At 54.2% G+C, this 21,221-nt stretch overlaps 2 protein-coding genes across 2 annotated transcripts in view; both read left to right on the plus strand.

Annotated features, from left to right (window-relative positions):
* GSPT1 (G1 to S phase transition 1) overlaps positions 1 to 4,512 on the plus strand; it is a 28,040-nt gene extending 23,528 nt beyond the window's left edge. The window contains exons 12-15 of the mRNA XM_055134842.1: positions 154 to 327; positions 1,233 to 1,322; positions 1,609 to 1,777; positions 4,026 to 4,512. Of these exons, the coding sequence (XP_054990817.1) occupies positions 154 to 327; positions 1,233 to 1,322; positions 1,609 to 1,777; positions 4,026 to 4,078 (486 nt within the window). The 3' untranslated portion in view covers positions 4,079 to 4,512. The remainder of the gene's footprint in view (positions 1 to 153; positions 328 to 1,232; positions 1,323 to 1,608; positions 1,778 to 4,025) is intronic.
* Positions 4,513 to 12,356: 7,844 nt separating this feature from the next.
* RSL1D1 (ribosomal L1 domain containing 1) lies at positions 12,357 to 18,285 on the plus strand. Its single transcript, XM_004604333.2, has 9 exons — positions 12,357 to 12,501; positions 13,006 to 13,145; positions 14,772 to 14,910; positions 15,341 to 15,489; positions 15,579 to 15,680; positions 16,141 to 16,234; positions 16,334 to 16,462; positions 16,852 to 17,337; positions 17,921 to 18,285. The coding sequence occupies exons 1-9, from the start codon at positions 12,412 to 12,414 to the stop codon at positions 18,233 to 18,235; spliced, it is 1,644 nt and encodes a 547-aa protein (XP_004604390.2). The 5' UTR covers positions 12,357 to 12,411; the 3' UTR covers positions 18,236 to 18,285.
* Positions 18,286 to 21,221: the final 2,936 nt, after the last annotated feature.

Consider the following 21,221-nt stretch of genomic DNA (forward strand, 5'->3'; position numbering starts at 1 on the left):
CAGCCGGAGAGTGAGACTCAGAGGCCCCTCGGGACTGTCCTAGTGACATTAAGTCTCAGTGGTTGTTTCCTAAAACCTCTGCTCTGTTTCTTTCTGTGACGTTTTGTTGCAGTGATTGTTCCCTAAACTGTCTACTCTTGGTTTCTTTCTAAGCACAATGTGGAAGTCCTTGGAATTCTTTCTGATGACGTGGAAACGGATTCTGTAGCCCCGGGTGAAAACCTCAAAATCAGACTGAAAGGAATTGAAGAAGAGGAGATTCTTCCCGGATTCATCCTTTGTGACCCTAATAATCTGTGTCATTCTGGACGCACCTTTGATGCACAGGTGAACCTGGCAGCCGTCGTTCAGTGACGGAGTCAAAGCAAAGTCATTCTGTTCCCCCTCTGTGCTGGACACTGGTGGCAGGACCCTGACGGGGAAGGGGTTGTGAAGGGGAATTAGCCATTCGAGGCCGGAGGAACCTTCGCCCTCTGGCTGTTGAGAAAGGGAGAGCATAGTTGGCAGTTCAGATCCCCAAATGGCAGTAGGTGAGCAGCCGTGGGAGCTTCTGGCCTTGGGGGGCTCTAAGCAAAGGCTGCGCGGAAGCCCCCCGTCAGAGGAGGCGGGCTGAGAAGGTGCGCATGCGCGCTCGGACGGGTCAGCAGGCTGACCCCGTGCGCCGGCCCGCGTGCTGCCGGGCGGGGAATCTTGTGATAGTTTATTCTTTTTTCAATAGAAGCAAGTTAAAACTTTATTACTTTCTTTAATGTGTTTGAGAATTATAGGTGTATTTGAATAGAATTGACAGCTTACAGTGAGTTCTAACGTAGATCCCCAGTTTCTTCTCTCTGCAATATCGTTGGTGATTTTTATTTTTTTTATTTTTTTTTTTTTGCTTTTTGGGTCACACCTGGCGATGCACAGGGGTTACTCCTGGCTCTGCACTCAGGAATCACCCCTGGCCATGCTCAGGGGACCATATGGGATGCTGGGATTTGAACCCGGGTTGGCCGCGTGCAAGGCAAATGCCCTACCCGCTGTGCTATCTCTCCAGCCCCTCGTTGGTGATTTTTAAAAAAATTTTATTGAATTCCTCTTGGCAACTAGCCCTTTAAAAAAAAAAAAAACACTTTTTAAGTGAATCACCATGAGTTGCAGTCACAAAGCCTTCGTGGCTGTGATAGCTTATGGCCCTAGAGGACCTTCCCGTCTGCTCGCCGGGGGCTTAAGGCCGTGCGTGTCTCTGGCAGATCGTGATCATCGAGCACAAGTCCATCATCTGCCCGGGCTACAACGCGGTGCTGCACATCCACACCTGCATCGAGGAGGTCGAGATCACAGTGAGTCTCCGAGGGCCGGCAGTCACTGCACTGGGATGGTTGCGGGGGAGGGAGGGGTGCATATATATTTTATTTTTGCTTTAGGCCACACCCAACCATGCTCAGGGTTTACTTGTGACTCTGCATTCAGGGGTCACTCGGGGCAGGCTCTGGGCGCCGTGTGGGGGGGGACTGGAGCCGGGTCTGCCGTGTGCACGACCCTGCCCGCTGTAGTGTCGCTGCGGCCCCAAGAGTATTTGTTTGCCTTTTCGTCTCCCTGATCTTCCCTCGCTTTTGTCCCGGCTAGGCCTTAATCTGCTTGGTAGACAAAAAGTCTGGAGAGAAAAGCAAGACCCGACCCCGCTTCGTGAAACAAGATCAAGTGTGTATTGCGCGCTTGCGGACGGCCGGGACCATCTGCCTGGAGACCTTCAAGGACTTCCCTCAGATGGGTCGCTTCACCTTAAGAGACGAGGGTAAGCTGCGTCTCGGTGACGCCTCCCAGCTCGGGTTGTGGGCTTGGGCGTGTTTCAGGAGCGGCACGAAGGTTAGCGTGTTCTGGGCCATAGGAGAGGGAATATCAAAGTCTCTGCCTTGTTAAGTAAGTGGGGTTTTTAGTTGTTGTTTGGGCTTTTTGTTGTTTTGTCTCATTTTTTTGTTTTTTAGGTAAGCAAAATAGTTTTTTTTTTTTTTTTCTTTTTGGGTCACACCCGGTGATGCACAGGGGTTACTCCTGGCTCTGCACTTGGGAATTTTACCTAGCAGTGTTGGGTGAACCATATGGGATGCCGGGGATCGAACCAGGGTTGGCTGCGTGGAAGGCAAATGCCCTCCCTGCTGTGCTATGACCCCGGCCCCCAAAATAGAAAATAGCTTTTCCTGAAAGAAAATCACTTAGAGAGAGAGAGGAAGAGAGGGGGAGGGAGGGAGGGAGGGAGGGAGGGGGAAGGGGGAGGGGAGGGGAGGGGAGGAGAAGGCCACACCTGGTCAACCTCGGGCCTAGTGGTGGTGGCGGCATTCTAACCCGGGTCAGCTTCATGCCAGGCAGAAATGATGGTGTTCTCGCGGCTGCTGCTGTTCCAAGCCCTCCCTCAGCTCTGTGCTGTTTGCTTGGTGTGAACCACATTTATGAGACTGTAATGAGGTTTGTCCGTGTCTGCCCACTTCCGGTGAAGCTGGACATTTCTTGCAGCAATGGTTTCTTTGATATCATAAAAACATTAAAACATTTCTCTGTGAGGGGCCGGAGCAATAGCACATCGGGGAGGGCCATGTGGCCGACCTGGGTTCGATCCCCAGCATCCCATAGGGTCCCCTGAGCACCACCAGGAGTAATTTCTCAGTGCAGAGCCAGGAGTAACCCCTGAGCATTGCTGGGTGTGACCCAAAAGCAAACAAAAAACATTTCTCTGTGAGTTATTTCTTTGGGGGTGAGGCAGAGGGGAATCACACACAAATTCTGAGCTCTGCACTCAGAAATTACTCCTGGCATTACTTGGGACCATATGGGATGCCACGGTTGAACCTGGGTTGGCCGTGTGCAAGGCAAGCAATCTATCTGCTGTACTATCACTCGAACCCCGAACCCCGAATTATTTATTTCTAACTCTCACTGTGTTTGTTTTTTGTTTCGTTTTGTTTTGTTGGTGCTGTCGCTCCAGCCCCTCTAACTCTCACTGTTTTAAAGCTAAGAAAAACATCCCATGTTACAGCTAGGGCCAGAGAGAGTCGGGGGTTACAGCAGTGGGTTGGCGTGAGGCTTAACACCCCCCCCACCACGCCCTCAGTACTGCGTATGGTCCCCTGCCCGACACTGGTGTGCCCAAAGCCAGAAGACAGGTCACGGGGGCTTGCGGGTTTTTATGTTGCTGTTTTAATTTTAGGCACCATAGCTTATAATTCTGTTAATGTTAACGGTAGGCAGTCTGTTGTGGGGTGGGTGGGATTTTTTTTTTTTTTTTTTTTTGGAGGCGAGTGTTTGCTTTGGGTATCTTTGTTTTATTTTGGTTTTTTGCTTTTTGGGTCACACCTGGTGATGCACAAGGGTTCCTCCTGGCTCTGCACTCAGGGGGCCCTATGGGATGCTGGGAATCGAACCCGGGTTGGCCACATGCAAGGCAAACACCCTCCCCTCTGTGCTATTGCTCCAGCCCCTGCTTTGGTTTTTAGGCCATTCCTGGTTGTGCTCGGGGCTTAGGATTCCTCAGCGGTGCTGGGCATCGAACCCAGGTCTGCGCCGTGCAAGGGCAGCACCTTTCCCTCTGTGCTTTCATTCCAGCAGCACACCGTGCTCCAGTGTCCCCTTTCTCCTGGCATTGTGGCAGTGTCCCCCCATCTGTTCTTCGTTTCTGTTGCCTTTGGGCGTTCGCTGTTCCCTGTTCCCTGCTGTGTTGGAGTCCCTGCCCCTGCTAATAAACCCCGTTGAATACACATTGCCATTGTAAAATAGATTTTTTTTAAATGGTTTAAAATAAGCCCCATAGGGACTGGAGCGATGGCACAGCGGGTAGGGTGTTTACCTTGCACGCGGCTGACCCGGGTTCAATCCCAGCATCCCATAAGGTCCCCCGAGCACCGCCAGGGGTAATTCCTGAGTGCAGAGCCAGGAGTGACCCCTGTGCATCGCCGCGTGTGACCCAAAAAGAAAAAGAAAGAAAATTAAAATAAGCTCCATAACCTTGCTGTTTTCTGCTGAAAGGGTGTTTTGAAAACTTTCCTTTCTAGGTAAGACCATTGCGATCGGAAAAGTTCTGAAACTGGTTCCGGAGAAAGACTAAGCGTCTTCTCGACGACCCTGCACAGTGCTGTGAGGAAAAGGGACTGCAGAAGCCGACTCCACACCGCCGCCTCCTACTTCCTGCCCATTGACAAAACTCTCCCCGTACTTTGCAAAGAGAAAATTCACAGCAAAAGTCCACATTATGTCAGCTTTCTCATATTGAGAGCTCTGCTATGCCACTGTTGATTTTTTTTTTTTTCTTTTCCCTCCCCTCAAATTCCGCTTCCTGGGACAGATTTGGCCATAGCTTTGTAAGTGATGTGGACATAGTTGCCTACAATAATGAAGCCCGACAGGAATTTTTTTATTTTCCATTTCCCCTCTAGGCATCCTTCGTCTCTTTTCCCCAGGGGCATCACTCAGAGCGTGCGTGCGTGTGCACATGTTTCAGAGACAACTACCATGTTAATAAAATATTCGATTTGAAACCTTTTTCGGTATTTGAATTGCTTTGGAATAACGTTTTTTTAATCTGGATAGAACAGAGTTGCATTGGCTTTTTCACTTGACCCAAGTAATCAAAGACATTCTATTACTTGGATTTTTTTCTAAACTCCTTCCCTGTCCACTCCTTTCAGTGACGCATTTTACAGTGTTCCCGTTTGTACCGGAGGCAAGACTAAGACTGGGCCCTCTGGTGGTCAGCGTGGACTGACTCAGTGGTACCGCTTCATCAATTCCTTTCTGCCCGTTTTATAATTTCACATTGTGTCTAACACACAGTAAGCTGTTCTACTTACTGTCCTTTGTAGAAGCATAATGAATTCGTGTCCTGATCCAACATTCCATTAACTCCTTAAATTAGTGGAATTTATACCCCCCCAAAAATTGAAACCTGGCCAAAATGCCTTTCTTAGTATTTTGTCAGTGCTGACGCATCTGGTATGAACACCGTCTCAGTGACAGCACCAGATGTGCGAATTAGACAGTTTTTTAAAGGCTGAGCCATCCGTTGGCCGGTGGCAGCTGACGCACATCCAGCAACTAAAAGCACCGTCAGAATCTACAGTCTGAAGTTAACGGTAAATACGATCAAGCACAGAGTAAGTTTGATTTCGATTGCTAGGAATTTGCTTTTCTTAAATGTCAGTGGAAGTTGCTCAACCATGATACAGATGAGCCACAATGCAACATTCTGGGCGTTTTAGAGTGAAGATGCACAGTGATTCTCACGGCTTTGACGGTTTCAGTGGCAACAAATGGGACATGGGAAGTTCTAGGTTTATTGAATGTCAGACTCTTGCTAAGTGTTGTCCTTTGTTTGCAGTGGAACCCCAGATTATGGGTTATCTCAAATAAGATATTTTGTAACTGTCGTTAACGATACCCATTTCCTGTAATCTTCCTCAGAAATGCCTCGCTGGATTATTTCCAGACACGAAACATTTCAGCTTATTTTAATCTTATTTTCTGAACTCCAGATTTCCCATTGGTTTCATGAATGAGAGTAATTATGTGGACAGAGTAAAATTATTATCCTGCGCCTTCCTATAACTGTGCTCTTGGCTCTTAAGTTGCATGAAGTTTCAATTTCATTACGTCTGCAAATCTGTAGGCTCTCATTTTTCTGCAAAATAGAGAAGCTTTAGTCAGTGCGTACAGCTAGCAAGAAGAACATACTGGCAATTGCGGGATTTTAATGGATTTTAAAAAGTCTGGAGCCCTTGAAATTATTCTCAAAGATTGGCTTTTTTTTTTTTTTTAACTGAACACGCTAAAAAAGACATTAGAACTCGTACACTTTTAGAAAGTTGCGTGCATGTTGCCAGGACTCTTTAAAATGACAGATAACAGCTATCACGGGCCCACCTTTCATGACTAAACACTAATGTCATCGGGGAATAATTTCACTGGCTTCTTGCTCATTTGTGTAAGTTGATATTTCAAAAGAAACCTCATTGTAAATTGACCTCACCAAGTGTTACGGGCTTTTAAAAGTACTTTGAGAAGTATCCTCACTTGCAATGGATGTATTTTAAACTAGTAGATACACTGGTTAGTTTTTGGACACGGAAATAAAATGTCTAAACAGACTTGGCACTGTGTGGAAATGTTGAACTTGAAATACAGGTTTCCTGCACTGTCTTTCTTTTTCTTTTTCTTCCTTTTTTTTTTTTTTTTTTGTCTTACAGTTCTATGGTTGACAATACAAAAATAGGACAATTGGCTGAATATTTGGGGTATTCCAGAGCTTAACATTTCCCCCCTACCTTTAGCCTATACGTTTTATTTGCATCTTTTCCCATTAATGATATCCTTTCGGCTACATTAATTATTGCCTCTTAAGTTAATGAGCAGAAATTAAGAGAAGAAAAACTCGTTGCCATTTTAAATCCTTGCTTTTCGCACAGAGGAGAAATACAGCATTTGTTTTCAGTTTGCAAAACGAAATAAAAAATAGGCAAGTGTTCTCAAATAATTAAGCCCGTGTACATTTGTTTGGATTTGAAAGTGTGTAGGAATGGTATCACCGAATATAAAAATTTTGTAAAGTGTGAGAAAGTACAAGTTCCCTGTAGTAAGGGTCATTCATACTTGTCTGCCGATGGCGTTAAGAACTACTGCTTAAGACACAGTTTGGACTTGGACCAGGATTCAGTTCGCAGTTCCTGGCATCCTCTGAGCCGCAGGCTGTTTGGGTCAAGGCCGCTTGGCCCCAACGACTCCCAGGATGAACTGATGAAGAAAAATCCTCCCGGCCTTCCAGCAACCTTGGAGGACTTGAGTTCGGGTTGTGATTGTTCCTTGAATTGTCTGCGACTTTGACCTGTCCCTGTGATGACCCTCCAACGCCTGGACAACACCGCAGACGGCAGCTTTGCTTCCTGCAGAGGCCAGTGGCTGGCCGGAGGCCAGAGCAACCTTCCTGCAACCTTGCAGCCCTTGGCCAAGATTCCGGTTTAGGCACGCGCGCCTGATGGTAGGTGAGTGCATTGTCCTTTCGGCGTGGGCCTGCCTTCGCAGAAGAAACTGTGCCGTTCCGACCTGGCCAGCTAGACCTGGCCATCAGAAGGGTTGGGGACTTGCTTCCAGCTAATTTGTTCAGTGGTTTTAGCCAAATGCCGTCCACACATGATCTTGTTTCTTTAGAGAAACTGCCACGGCAGCACCTTGTTCATTACGTGGAATTATAGTGCATCACTCGAGACTTCCTAGCGTTGAATTTAGCGGTCCGTGTGTGACGTTAGTTTTCACAGATAGTGGAATAGAGCCTGGGGTAGTACTGGGGGTTCCACCCAAACCAGAAGGCTGGCAGGATTCAGATAGGGAAGATGTGATGGGTTGGCCTGGAGGATACTCCTGATTTATTCCTGCACTTCAGGATCCTGGAACCTGCCAATCTTTCGGTCAGAAATTGCACACGCCTCTTGACCCTCAATGTCCTCGAAGCAGTAGTGGGCCAGCTGAGTTTACTGAGGAATGTGACAGGGGCCTGGAGGGGGGAGACTGAGACCTTTAAGTTCTCTGAGTAAAGGAAATAGGTGGGCACCAGGGCTTTCTTAGGCCGCCCCTGGAAGGAGGTCCATCCTCTGCCTCGTCCTCGGGCCACTGTGCCCTTTCAAAGGGACTGTGGAAGGGGCTGGAGCGATAGCACAGCGGGTAGGGCGTTTGCCTTGCACGCGGCCGACCCGGGTTCGATCCCCAGCATCCCATATGGTCCCCTGAGCACCGCCAGGAGTAACTCCTGAGTGCAAAGCCAGGAGTAACCCCTGTGCATCGCCGGGTGAGACCCAAAAAGCAAAAAAAAAAAAAAAAAAAAGGGACTGGAAGCCCCAGGCCTGTGCCTCAGGTGACATCCTCATGGAAGAGGGAAACTGAGGCTGAGGCCTGGTCTCAGGGCTCACTCAGGAGTGGGTCCACCTCCTAACGAGCTTCCTGGGCTTGCTCTGGAGGAAACACGGATCATCATCCCGTTGATCATCGATTTTCTTGAGCGGTCTCAGTCACGTCTCCATGCGTCCTAGCCCTGCGATTTTAGCAGCCTCTTCTTACTGGTCCTTCCCAACAGTGCCGCATTGGAGGCTCTCTCAGGGTCAGGGGAATGAGACCCAGCATTGTTACTGGTTTGGGCATATGGATAATCCCTAGCTCTGAAGAAAACCGTGAAAGGGAGCTAAGGAGTTTGTGTTTTACCCTAACCCCAGAGCATGGCCGCCCGCGTTCAGCAGGAATCCCAGGTGAAGGACCCTGGGATTGGTTGCTACCCGCTGTGCCTGGGGTGAGGGGTAAGCCCCGAGCTCCTGCCATGATGCAGATGACGAAAGTTTTAAAATGTTGCTTTTGTAACAATAAAAATTGTCATCTTTCCCTTTTGAAGACTTTGTGCGTCTGTTTATAATCAACTGTACTTGGACTGTGTCTGTTGGCGGAATGTCTTTCCCTTGTACCCAGTGGGGGGCCGCCTTCCCCCGCCCCCATGTGCTGTGTAAACATAGGGTCAGCTGCATACGGTGTGCGAGGCCCCTGGTGCGTGTACGGGGACTGAAACAGCAGTGAGCACGAGAGGCGGGCAGGGGTGCTTCGGAATCACCCACATAATCGATTTTAAGTGAACAGCCGGGTAGGAGCGGTGGTTCCTATCCTAAATGCAGAACAAGGAACTTCTACATTTAGGCTTCGAGTTTTGTTTTTGGGGCCACACCTGGCGATCACCAGAGTTTATTCCTGACTGTGCTCAGAAGTCACTCCTGATTGTTCGGGGGACCATAGAGGGTGCTGGGGAGCAGCACCAGGCCAGTCACGTGCAAGGCAGACGTCCTACCTGCTGCAGTATCTTCCAGCTCCATGTTTTCTATTTTCTTTTGGGACCACCTGGTGGTGTTCAGGGGACTTATGGGGACTGTACCCAGGTTTCGTGTCTGGGATTGGATTTTTATTTTTAATTTTTTATTAGTGAATCACCGTGAGGTAGTTACAAACTTATAAACTTTTTTATTTTTTTTTTTTGCCGTGTGGGTCACACCTAGTGATGCACAAAGGTCACTCCTGGCTTTGCGCTCAGGAATTACCCCTGGCGGTGCTCAGGGGACCCTATGGGATGCTGGAAATCGAACCCGGGTCGGCCGCGTGCAAGGCAAACGCCCTCCCTGCTGTGCTATCACTCCATCCCCTAAACTTTTGTGTTTGCATTTCAGTCATACAGTGCTCGTTGACCCATCCCTCCGCCAGTGCCCATTCTCCACCAATGTTCCCAGTATCCCTCCCCATCCCCCACCACCACACCCTGCCTCCGAGGTGTCTGGGATTTTTAATAATGGTGAAGAGGGCCAGAGAAAGGTGTGACTGAAGAAACTTGGACGTGGCAGACTCTCATTCAACAACCCCCAGCAACACCTCAGGTTCCCCAAACACCACCACGAGCCAGGAGTGGCCCAAAAAACAAAACCAAAACAGTAATCAGGAAAGCAAACGGCACTGGCTCTTGTCTGTCTCTGCTTGCGACTTGTTCCACTGCAGAAACCCATGTTCTCTCTTGAACATGAGCTCCCTTGCTCATTTTTTTAGCACTGTAGCGCTCTCATCCCATTGTTCATCTATTTGCTAGAGCGGGCACCAATAACATCTCCATTGGGAGACTTGTTACTGTTCTTGGCATATTGAATACACCACGGGTAGCTTGCCAGGCTCTGCCATGCGGGCAGAATACTCAGTAGCTTGCCAGGCTCTGCCATGCGGGCAGAATATTCAGTAGCTTGCCAGGCTCTCTGAGAGGGACAGAGGAATCAACCCCGGATAGGCCACGTGCAAGGCAAACGCCCTACCCACTGAGCTATCACCCATTTTTTAAAAAAAGAAAAAAATAAGTCCTTGGGGGGCTAGAGCAATAACACAGCAGATAGGGTGTTTGCCTTGCACGTGGCCGACCCGGTTCGATTCCCAGCATCACATATGGTCCCCTGAGCACCGCCAGGAGTGATTCCTGAGTGCAGAGCCAGGAGTAACCCCAGTGCATCACCAGGTGTGACCCAAAAAGCAAAAAAAAAAAAAAAAGAGTCCTTGGAATGGCAGCAAAACATCCCTTTCTACTCACCTCTGATTATTTCTACTCACCTCTGATTATTAATAATAGAACTAGGATGGATTTTTGCTTTATCATCAGGGGGAAATAATCATTCTATAGGTGATAAGCATTAAACAATAAGCAAGTCTTAGTACAGCAGGGAGGGCCTTTGCCTTGCACACGGCTCACCCGTGTTTGATCCCATAGGGTCCCCCAAGCACCACCAGGAGTAATTTCCGAGGACAGCCAAGCGTAACCCCTGAGAATTAGCAGGTATGACCCCCATCCCTCCCAAAAAAATATTTAAAACACAAGTCTTAGGTTAAAACTTTTGTGCCAGAAATGAAGTACAGCTGGTAGGGTGTTTGCCTTCACACAATCTGGGTTTGGTCCCAGCACCACCTATGGTTCCCCCAAGCCCCACCAGGAATGACCCTGGCCACAGAGCAGGAGTAAGCCCTGAGTACTTCTGGGTGTCATCAAACCCCCCACCCACCCACCCAGCAGAAAACTCATACGAGCAGGCTTATTATCAAAGCAGTTCATTCAAGAGTTGGAAATTAAAGCCTTGTGACATTTCCCCATAATTACTCACACTTTCCTACCCACTATTTTTTTTTTTTCTGAAATGACTGGGTTTCTAACCTAGCCCATCAATTAGTCAACAGAACCGCTTCAAACATGTTTAGGCAGCAAACTAAACATCTAACAACAAAAGTCTGCCCGAGGAAACTTAAGTACTCAATGCCTTGGATCTGTAGCTTTGTAATGATGTGACTTCCAACCTAAAATAAAATGGTCAAATAATACCAAAATAGAATATGGGGCTGGAGGGGGCTGGAGTGATAGCACAGCGGGTAGGGCGTTTGCCTTGCATGTGGCTGACCCGAGTTCGATGCCCAGCATCCCATATGGTCCCCTGAGCACCGGCAGGAGTAATTCCTGAGTGCAGTCAGGAGTAACCCCTGTGCATAGCCAGGTGTGACCCAAAAACAGCCAAAAAGCCAATATATAAATATATATGTGTATATGTGTGTGTATATATATATATGGGGCTGGAGCTATAGTACAGCGTGTAGGGTGCTTGCTTTACATGGGGCCGACCCAGGTTCGGTCCACATTTGGTCCCCTGAGCCCGCCAGGAGTGATTCCTGAGTGCAAAGCCAGGAGTAAGCCCTGAGCACAGCCTTGCGCTCCCCCGTTTTGCAGTAACAGGGAAGGAGCATTTCTGAAGACAACTGACAAGGAGTCTTTCCGCGATTTTCAAAGCTGGCTTCAAGGCGACTAGAACCTGGTCTCTTTTTGAATGTCGACCCAAAACCTTCTAAATAAACGATCGCTTCTACATACCCAGGTTACTATTTGTGAGTAAAAGTGAGGGAAGGGCGGTTTGCCTTGCACGCGGCCAACCCGGGTTCGATCCCCTGCATCCCATAGGGTCCCCCGAGCACCGCCAGGAGTGATCCCTGAGTGCAGAGCCAGGAGGAACCCCTGAGCATCGCCGGGTGTGACCCAAAGAGAAAAAAAAAAAGTGAAGCGGGGGCAGAAGGTCGCACTGAAACACACCCATCCACAGTGAGCGGGAAAAAATTAAAACGTTCCTGAAACCTGCCAGGCCCACTTTTGGGAGGCTCAGGGACAAATCGATCAACAGAGGCCCTCTGGGGGGCTGGGCAGGGGCGAGATGCCGCCGCCTCGAGCGACCCTAAGCTCTGCAGTCCGGCTCCGGCTCCTGGGTCGGGATCGGGAAAGATGCCCCTGGGGGTGGGCTTCACGGGGCGAGAGGACGGTCCCCATACCCTCGCGTTCAAGAAAACAGTCTGGGGGGCTGGAGCGATAGCACAGTGGGTAGGGCATTTGCCTTGCACGCGGCCGACCCGGTTTCAATTCCCAGCATCCTATAGGGTCCCCTGGGCAGGGCTCGGAGTGATTCCTGAGTGCAGAGCCAGGAGTAACCCCTGAGCTTTTTTGCCAGGTGTGACCCAAAAAGCAAAAAAAAAAAACAGTCTGGACCGCGGCACGGGTTGGCCCGAAGGTACCCGGCCACGGTGTCCCGCCCAACACCGGTCCCCGCGGCCGACAGACACGAGGCGCGTGAGGCGGCCGTCGCCGGCGAGATGACGTACGCGGGGGCGGAGCCTCCGGGCGCTTCCCTTGCGCACGCCAATCCACGGCGGCCAAACACGCCGGCGCCCGCCCCTCCCGGGGCCTTTTCCCGGAAGTGACGCCATTCCTGTCGCCCGCCCGCCTCCCGGCTTCCGGTCTCTCGCGCGAACACGGGAATCCCGTTTCGGGTGTCGGCACGCGCGAGCGCACGAGGTGGAAGCGACATGGTCGCGCCGGCTCCGCTCCCCGCCGCCGCCGCCTCGGACTCCGCCTTGGCCCGACTGACCTCATCGGGCCGGGTGGACGAAGAGCAGGTGAGCGGGCTCGGAGGCCGGGGGCCGGCGGCCTGGGGGGCTGCAGGTGTCAGGGCCCGGGGTGAGGGGGGCCGGCCTGCAGCGCCGGCCCCCGTGCGTTGCTCCGACCTGGGGTGGGGGGTCGCCTTGCACCCGGGTCTGCGGGAGACGCCGGGAGGGGCCCCTCACGGCCACTTTCTGTTGCATTCGCTCATTTCTGGTCGGTGCACGACGTAGGATCCTCCTGAGATAAATAACGGTCCGTCGGGGCCGCCTGTTGCAACAGTTTGAAGGCCGGAGGGAGCGTGCGGGGAGCTTGGGCGCTTGGCCCGAACCGGGTTGGTTCGAGCAAGGGGCTCCCTGCACGACGCGTGGACCCCCGAGCACCGCCCGGTGCGGGCCCCGGTCACGCCCCCGCCCCTCCCCAAGAAAAACCTGAACAGAAAAATATATATATATGCAGGGAGGGGGGAAGGCTAGGTTCGGGTGAGGTCTAACTTGTGTCTGCCCGTGTCCACGCCGCAGGTTAAGAAGGCCGTGGAAGCCCTGCAGACGCATTCCAAGAACCGGAAGAACGCGAAGGGGCTGCTTCTGAACGAGAATGAGAATCTCTTCCTCATGGTGATACTGTGGAAGATTCCCAGCAAAGAGCTGCGGGTCAGGCTGTAAGTTCTCGCTGGCCACCTGCACCTCGAGTCTCGCTTCTGGCTCCTTGGTCTGTCCGCGCGGCTGCCCTGCCAGTTTCCAGCGGGGACTTGTTTTGGCAGGAACGGAGTGAGATGCCTCTCGGGAAGTGAGAGGGATTCGGATTGCCGGGATTTTCTAGACATTTCACTGGCTTCCTGAGCCTGGAGGGGACAGCCAAGACCGAGTCTTAACAGTTAATTCAGAACCTGGCTGTTGAGCGAAACAGCTTTTGCTTTTCTAAATGTCTATTTGGTTTTCTTAGCAAGCTGGCTCCAAAGTGAGCCCGAGAGAGAGGACAGCCTGGGAGGGGCTTGCCTTGCTCACAGTGGCCCAGGTTGGATTGACAACACTGTGTATGGGTCCCTAGCACTGCTGGGTGTGGCCCCAACCCACTGTCACTGTCATTCTGTTGCTCATCGATTTTTCTCGAGTGGGCACCAGTAACATCTCCATTTTGAAACTTGTTACTATTCTTGGCATATCGAATACACCACGGGTAGCTTGCCAGGCTCTCCGAGAGGAGCGGAGAAATTGAACCTGGGTCGGCTGCGTGCAAGGCAAATGCCCTACCTGCTGTGCTATCGCTCCAACCCAACTCCAAAATAAAAGTTCAAGGTGAAATTCCTGAAGCCCCAGTACCTTTTTTTTTTTTTTGCTTTTTGGGTCACACCTGGCGATGCACAGGGGTTAGTCCTGGCTCTGCACTCAGGAATTACCCCTGGCCGTGCTCAGGGGACCATATGGGATGCTGGGATTTGAACCCGGGTCGGCCGCGTGCAAGGCGAACGCCCTACCCGCTGTGCTATCTCTCCAGCCCCAACCCAGTACATTTTTCTTGTACAAAGAACATCAAAAATTTGGCAGGAAACTACTTATGGAGCACTGAAGATTTAAGCTTTCTCGCCAAGGGCCAGAGATGGTGTGGGGTTCAGGTACTTGCCCAGCACACGGCCAACCCAGATTCTCCCCCCAGCATCCTGTATGACTCCCAAAGCCCCACTAAGAGTTATCCCTGAGCACTAAGCCAGAAATAACGCCCTGAGCAGCTCTGGGTGTCATCTTAACTTTTTCTTTTCACTTGATCATTAAAAGAAATTTTCAAGGGGGCTGAAGAGATAGTACAGTGGGTAGGGCACTTGCTTCACACGCGGCCAACCCAGGTTTGATCCCCAGCCTGGTCCCATATGGTCTCCCAAGCACTGCCTGGAGTGATTCCATAGCACAGAGCCAGGAGTAACCCCCGAGCATCACCTTCGCCTTCATATCATGCACGGTTCTATTAAGCCCTTGCACTTGACTCACCGTCGGGGGCGGGGAGGGGGGTAGGGTGGGTGGGTGGGTGTGTGTGCGCACAAGCCATGGGGCCTCCCTGTATTCAGAGCAGGCACTGCGGGCCTCTGAGCCGTCTCTCCGGCCTGGGGGATCCGTCTCTGGTGTCTCGAGTGTTCACTTGGATCACAGTTCGTGGCGGTGCGTCTGGGCCCTGTGCTGTGGGTCTCCACGCTGTGCCTGATGCAGTGACGGCACGTGTGGGCTGCGCTCTGGGTTCCCTCCCCACGCGTGTCCAATAACATCTCCCCTTGTTTCCTCCCTCGTTTTGGCAGGCGCTTGCCCCATGCCATTCGATCCGACTTAGCAGAAGTCTGTCTGTTCACCAAGGATGAGCCCGATTCAACGCCAGAGAAGACCAAGAGTTTCTACAGGAAGCTCTTGAACAAGAAAGGAGTTAAAATCATTTCACAGGTAGGAGCAGGCTCGTGTTTTCAGGACAGCGGGAAGGTCAGATTCAGGGAACCGGAGCCACAGGAGGACAGCAGGGAGGGCGAGTGCCTTGCTCTTGGCCAAACCCCAGCTGGTCCCTAGGCCCCTGGGGGTGTGGTCCAGATAGACCAGATTCCATTGAGATGCCATTCAGTGCCGTCCCGCTGCCAGATATTTCTCTCAGGGTGTGGGGCGGGGGGCGGCTCCACTTTGTCCTCTTCTCTCCAGCCTGGTTTCATCGGCCTCACTGGGGACTTTCCCCCTGTGCCCTTGAGGGGGAACCGCCATCCTGGCGCCCTGGGCCTGGGCGGCCTGCGGGTGACTGTTGCCATCCTTCAGGGCATCTCCATGTCCCCTCGGGGCTGCCTGGGCTTTGGGGGGTGACTCAGGGCTGTGTCTGCCTCTGGCCCAGGTCGTCCCGCTGCGCACGCTGAAGACCGAGTACAAGGCCTTCGAGGCCAAGCGCCGCCTCCTGGGCAGCTTCGACCTCTTCCTGTCCGACTCGCGCATCCAGCGGCTCCTGCCCACGTACCTCGGCCGCCACTTCTACAGCCGCAAGAAGTAGGCCGGGGCGGCGCCCCCCCATCCCCACCCCCGTGCCCCTGGGGATGCACCGCCCTCGGCCTCTGAGCACCAGTGTGTCCTTCCAGGTTCCCCATCCCCATCAACCTCCAGGCCAAGAACCTGTCGCGCGAGATCCTTGAGTCCGTGGGTGGGACTGTCCTCAACATCTCCAAGACCGGCTCCTGCAGGTGTGTGCGGCCGGGCCTGGGCCTGGGCGTGGCCTCGAAGGGTGTGCCCGGTGCCTGTGCTCCCCCACTTCCTGGCCGGTGGACGGGTGCTTCTGGTTGTCATTTGCTGGGGGTGGGGGGTCTGTTTGCAAAGGTTGGGAGCTGCAGGGAGAGGGGCGTGCCCTCGGGCAGGCGACAGGGTTCCCTCCCCTCTCTGTGGGGTGGTTTCGGCGGGGGTGGGGAGGAGGCGTTCCTCGACCGTGAGCTGCCCTTCACCAGTGCAGGACCCGTGGGCTGGTGTTGGTCCTTGCGGGGTTTTGGGGAGCAGAGGCTTCCCCCACCCCCGAGCTACACGCGCGGTGCCCGGGGCGGGGGTGTCCGTCCCCCTCCGTCTTCCTCGCGGCCCTGGAGCCGGGCTGCCTGTGCTTGGTGCGTGGCCGCGGCAGCTAACAGACCTTGGCTCGAACCCTTGCTTTTCCAGCACCGTCCGCGTGGGCCACTGCGGGATGGCGGCGCGCTGCGTGGTGGAGAACATCGTGGCTGTCACCAACGGGCTCGCTCAGAAGCTGCCGGAGGTGCCGCCTGCCGGGGCCGGGGTGGGGTGGGGTGGGGTGGGTGGCTGCGGCCACCTCCGCTCGAGGCCGAGGGGGTGACCCCGCTCTCTGCCCTTCCAGAAGTGGGAGAGCGTGAAGCTCCTGTACGTGAAGACGGAGAAGTCGGTGGCCCTGCCCATCTTCTCCTCCTTCGTCAGCAGTCAGGGCGTCAAGAACCGGCTGATGCAGAAGAAGAAGAAGGAGGAGGAGGTGAGTTGGCCAGGGGGGTAGGGGGCAGGGCGCCAGGCCGCCCCCGCGGTGTTGCTCCAGCCTTGGGTAGCAGCTTTGATTGGGGGCCGGCCGGATTCAGTCCCCTGCATGGCCCAGCGGGGCAAGGCGGTCCCCACCCGCCTCTGAACAGTGCGGGCACTGCGCGTGTCGAGCAGACCCGCGGCCCTGGTGGCTGCCATCTGTCTGTCACCAGCTTCGGCTGGGACTGCGCAGAGAGACAGAGTTGGAAGTTGGGCTGCCAGGGAGGGGGCGTGGGGGTTGCCCCTCGGGGAGCACTGGAAGGAGAGCCGCAGGTGCTGGCCCCGGCCAGATGCTGCGCTCTTCAGCACCTGCCTCTGACTAAACCATCTTTGTTTTCTGGGCGGTAGGAAATAAAGGAAAAGAAGAAGAAACTTGCCGAGAAAAAGGCGAAGAAGAAACTGGAGAAGCTCAAAAAGGCCGCCAAGGCCGCCTCGACCCCGACCCCCACCTCCGAGGAAGAGGCCCCTGAGACGAGCACCCCTCCGGCGAGCACCCCTGCAGCGCAGAAGGCGGGCCCCGCGGAGAGTCGGGGGGAGGAAGGCAGCGCCGAGGCCCAGCCGGGCGGGCAGAGCGAGCCTGAAGAGGAAATCCCGACGCTGGTGCCCATAGAGGCCACGCCCAGGATGCCAGCGGTGACCCCCGCCCCCCAGGAAGAGGCCCCCGAGACTAGTGCTCCTCCGGCGAGCACCCCTGCAGCGCAGAAGGCAGGCCCCTCGGAGAACCGGGAGGAGGAAAGCAGCGCCAAGGCCCAGCCGGGCGGGCAGAGCGAGCCCAGAGAGGAAATCCCGACGCTGGTGCCCGTAGGAGCCGCGCCCAGGACGCCGGCGCCCAAGGTACCCGCCACTGTCCCCGGGGTGGGGAGAGCGCGGAGGTCCTTCCCTTGCTGTGTTCTGCGCCAGTGCAGACGCCCTAGCTGATTGAGCATGTGGCCAGACCACGCCCGAGCCGACTCGAGTGACTCCTGGCGGTGCTTGGGGGCCTTGGTGACTGAGTCTGGTTGTGCCACGTGCCAAGCACGGGCCCTGCGGGTCTCGCACCCCCCAACGTGGGTCTCGGCAGAAATGGCATTTGTGGGGCTCTCGAGGAAGCGGTGGGGGGAGTGAGGTGGCAGGGCGAGCTGGGCTTTGCCTTGCATGTGGCTGGCGCAGGGTTGGTCCCCGAGTTCCACGTAGCCCCCGGCCCCGCCAGGAGTGATCCCTGCACATCACAGTTCTGACACCAAGACCGGTCCGGGGCCCTAGTGCAGCAGGGAGGGCCCTTGTCCTCACACGGCCCACCTGGGCTCGATCCCCGGCACCCGATATGGTTCCCCGAGCACTGCCAGGGTAATTCCTGAGCACAGAGCGCAGCCAGGAGTAGCCCCTGAGCACTGTCAGGCGCATGCCCCTCACCCTTGACTTCCCTTTCCTCCCGCAGCCGCAGAAGCCCGGGCCCAGGAAGCCTGCCCCGCAGCCGGCCGCCACCCCCCTCGGGCAGAAGAGAAAGTCCCTCCCCGCGCCCCAGACCCCCGCAGCCACCAAGCCCGGCACCCCGGCGAGGGGGACCGGCAAGAAGCCCCGGATCCAAGAAGAGGCCAAGGACAAGAATCCCACCGTGGGGAAGAGAGACCCAAGGCCGCAGACGCCGAAGAAGCCAGAGGCCAAGTTCTTCACCCCGGCGAAGTCCGCCAAGACGCCCCGCACCCCCAAGGGCCGCACGCCCGGCAAGCCCAGTGCGTCCCCGGGCAGCTGAGCGCCCGTGTGCCCTGTCTGTCCCCTAGTAAAGTCTCGTGTTGGACCCTGTGTGGGGTGTTGGCGTGAAGGCCTCTGGGTGGGCTCACGGCCGCTTTCTCCCCAGCTGGGGCGGAGGCGTCACCGCCGGGCTGGCACCCACCGCCCTACCGTGCCGCGTGGTCCGGACGCCACTTCCCGAGACTTCCCTCAGTGCTGGAGCCGCTGCTGGCTGGGGCCAGGCTCTGCGGGCGGTGGGGGGGTACTGTGGGGCTGAGGGGGGTCAGCAGAGTCGGGGTCCCTGGTGCCGGGCAGCGTTTGCCACACACACAGCTCTGGGGGCCTTAAAACAGGGCTCAAGGGGGAGCGGCCCCCTAGGTTCCAGTTGGCAGGAAGTGAGGGCCCCCGTGGGTACAGTGACTTCCTTGTGAGGGAGAGGGGTTTGGGTCAGAAACAGTGAAAACCTGGAATAAAAGCTTTAGTTCTCAAGTTCAGGCCAGAGCGTTAGCACAGCTGGTAGGGCATTTGGCTTGCATGCAGCTGACCCAGGTTCGATTCCTCCATCCCTCTGGGAGAGCCCGGCAAGCAAACGTGGCGTATTCGAGATGCCAAAAAACAGTAACAGCAAGTTTCACAACGGAGACATGACTGGTGCCCGCTCGAGCAAATCAAGCAACAGGAAGACGGTGCATAGTGCCAGTTCTCAAGTTCAAGTGGGCATGACTTTAGCATTGTAGTAACACAGATTCGACTGCTGTTAACTTTTCAACTATGAAAGCATCTTAAATACAAAATCTGTAACTGGCATTGTGCTTGGGGGCTTTAAAATACATGTACAGGGCCAGAGTCATAGTACAGTGGGATAAAGCGTTTGCCGCGCGCGCACTGACCCACGTTCAATCCCTGTCATCCTGTCTGGTCTTGCACCATCAGCTGTGGCCCCCAGTCTAACAGACGCATAAGGATTGATACAGCAGGGAGGGCACTTCCCCATCTCACAGCCAACCTAGGTGTGACCCCTGGCACGTTATATGGCACCACCAGGGGTGGTCCTTGAGAGCAAAGGCAGGAGCAAGCCCTGAGCATCACTAGATGTGGCCCCAAAGCAAAGACCCTCCCCCGCCTCAAAAAAAAAAGTAGCTTTCTTTTCTAGGAACTGATAGGGTATGGGAAGTGTCAGGTTCTTAGTTCCAAGAGCCTGTGAGAATCCAGCTGTTCTGATTAAGGTCCCTTCGGGCCAAGCACAGGAGCTTCCTGGCGGTGGCCCAAGACCAGCGTGACAGTAATGGCAGGGAGCCATCACGCTGGGCGAGATGAGTGTTAAAAGTGGGTGAAGGGGGGGCTGGAGCAATAGCACAGCCTTGCATGCGGCCCTACCTGGGTTTGATTCCCAGCATCCCATAGGGTCCCCTGAGCACCGACAAGAATAATTCCTGAGTGCAGAGCCAGGAGGAATCCCTGCACAACACTGGGTGTGACCCAAAAAAGAAGCAAAAAAAAAAAATAGATGAAGGTTGTTTTTTTTTTTTTCTTTTATGGGTCACACCGGGCAATGCTCCGGGGTTCCTCCTGGCTCATGCACTCAGGAATTACTCCTGGAGGTGCTGGGGGGACTTATATGGGATGCCGGGGACACCCAGGTTGTCCACGTGCAAAGCAAACGCCCTCCCCGCTGTGCTATTGCTCCCACCCGTGAAGGGATATTCTTGATAATCGCCTTTCACTATCATTATTGCAAACCGAGATGCCCAAAAGGAGAGGGAGAGAGAGAAGAAAAGCACCTGCCAGAGAGGCAGGCAGGGGGTCGGGGTGGGGGGTGTGATAGGAGGGTCCCTGGGGACGCTGGTGCTGGGAAATGGACACTGGTGGCGGATGGGTGTTGGGACACTGTGACTGAAACCCAATCATGGGCAGCTTTGAAGGGTCTGTCCCACAGGGATTCAAAAAAGGAGAAAAAGTTTGCCCCCTGAGCCCCCCACCCTCCAATAGGGCCCAACAAACCACATGCAAGACCCCTGCATTTGAGGACAAAGGGACTTACGTCATCGTGTCCTGGTCACTGGCCTTGCCCCTTATGGACCGTAAGGGTTTAAGCAGTCCTCTGCCATTTAATTCAGGTTTTCACTTTGGGCCGGGGTGGGCAGTACTGCTCTCAGAATTCAGGCCCCCCGAGACGTGCCAGTGCCACGTGCTTGCTTCCTCCACTGCTGGCCCAATGGCCCTGCCCCAGCCGGGTGTCCTTCGGAAAGAAAGTTCCAGTTCTTGTTGCCTTTGGGCATTTGCTACTTGCTTATCACGTCTGTATCTCCCAGTTCCGGGAGAGACCCTTCTGTCCTTCAAACTGTTTCTACCTTGCGTTCCACGGCCCCGCCCCGCCCGCAGTGAGAGCTGCCCGCCCTGTGTCCCTCGTCACCTGCTAAGCTTTTGGAACCAAGGCTGGAGCGATAGCGCAGCGGGTACAGTGTTTGCCATGCATGCAGCCGACCAGGGTTCGATTCCCAGCATCCCATATGGTCCCCCAGAGCACTGCCAGGGAATGAATGCACTGAATTCTGTCGCGCGCCGCTTCGTCCAGCGAAGAAACACGCAACTCGGAGATCCTTTTGGCTGCGATTTATTTAGGAACTTCCTCATGCGTTAGAGAAGAAATCAGGAAAGGGGACGTGGAGTAAGGCGGAAAAAGGGACACATGAGGGAGAACCGACTAGCTAGGGGACCTCCTCCCTTATATACCTCTCGCTGCCTGCTTACGCCCACGTGTCTGCATCTGATAGGTTAGTTACACCTTGTGGGCGTGACAGGACATCCTGTTTTCAAAGCACGGTGAAATTGACAAGAACAGGTGTTGTTTATGAAGCACGTCCTGTGGAGGCTCCCCACAGAATTCCTGAGTGCATGAGCCAAGAGTAACCCCTGAGCATCACTGGGTGTGACCCAAAAAGAAAAATAGAAAAAGAACTCAGGGATCAAACCTGGGGCTCCAACATGCAAAGCTATGCCCCCCGCCC

The sequence above is a fragment of the Sorex araneus genome, chromosome 4 (genome assembly GCF_027595985.1).
Source record: "Sorex araneus isolate mSorAra2 chromosome 4, mSorAra2.pri, whole genome shotgun sequence".
Classification (NCBI taxonomy): Eukaryota; Metazoa; Chordata; class Mammalia; order Eulipotyphla; family Soricidae; genus Sorex; species Sorex araneus.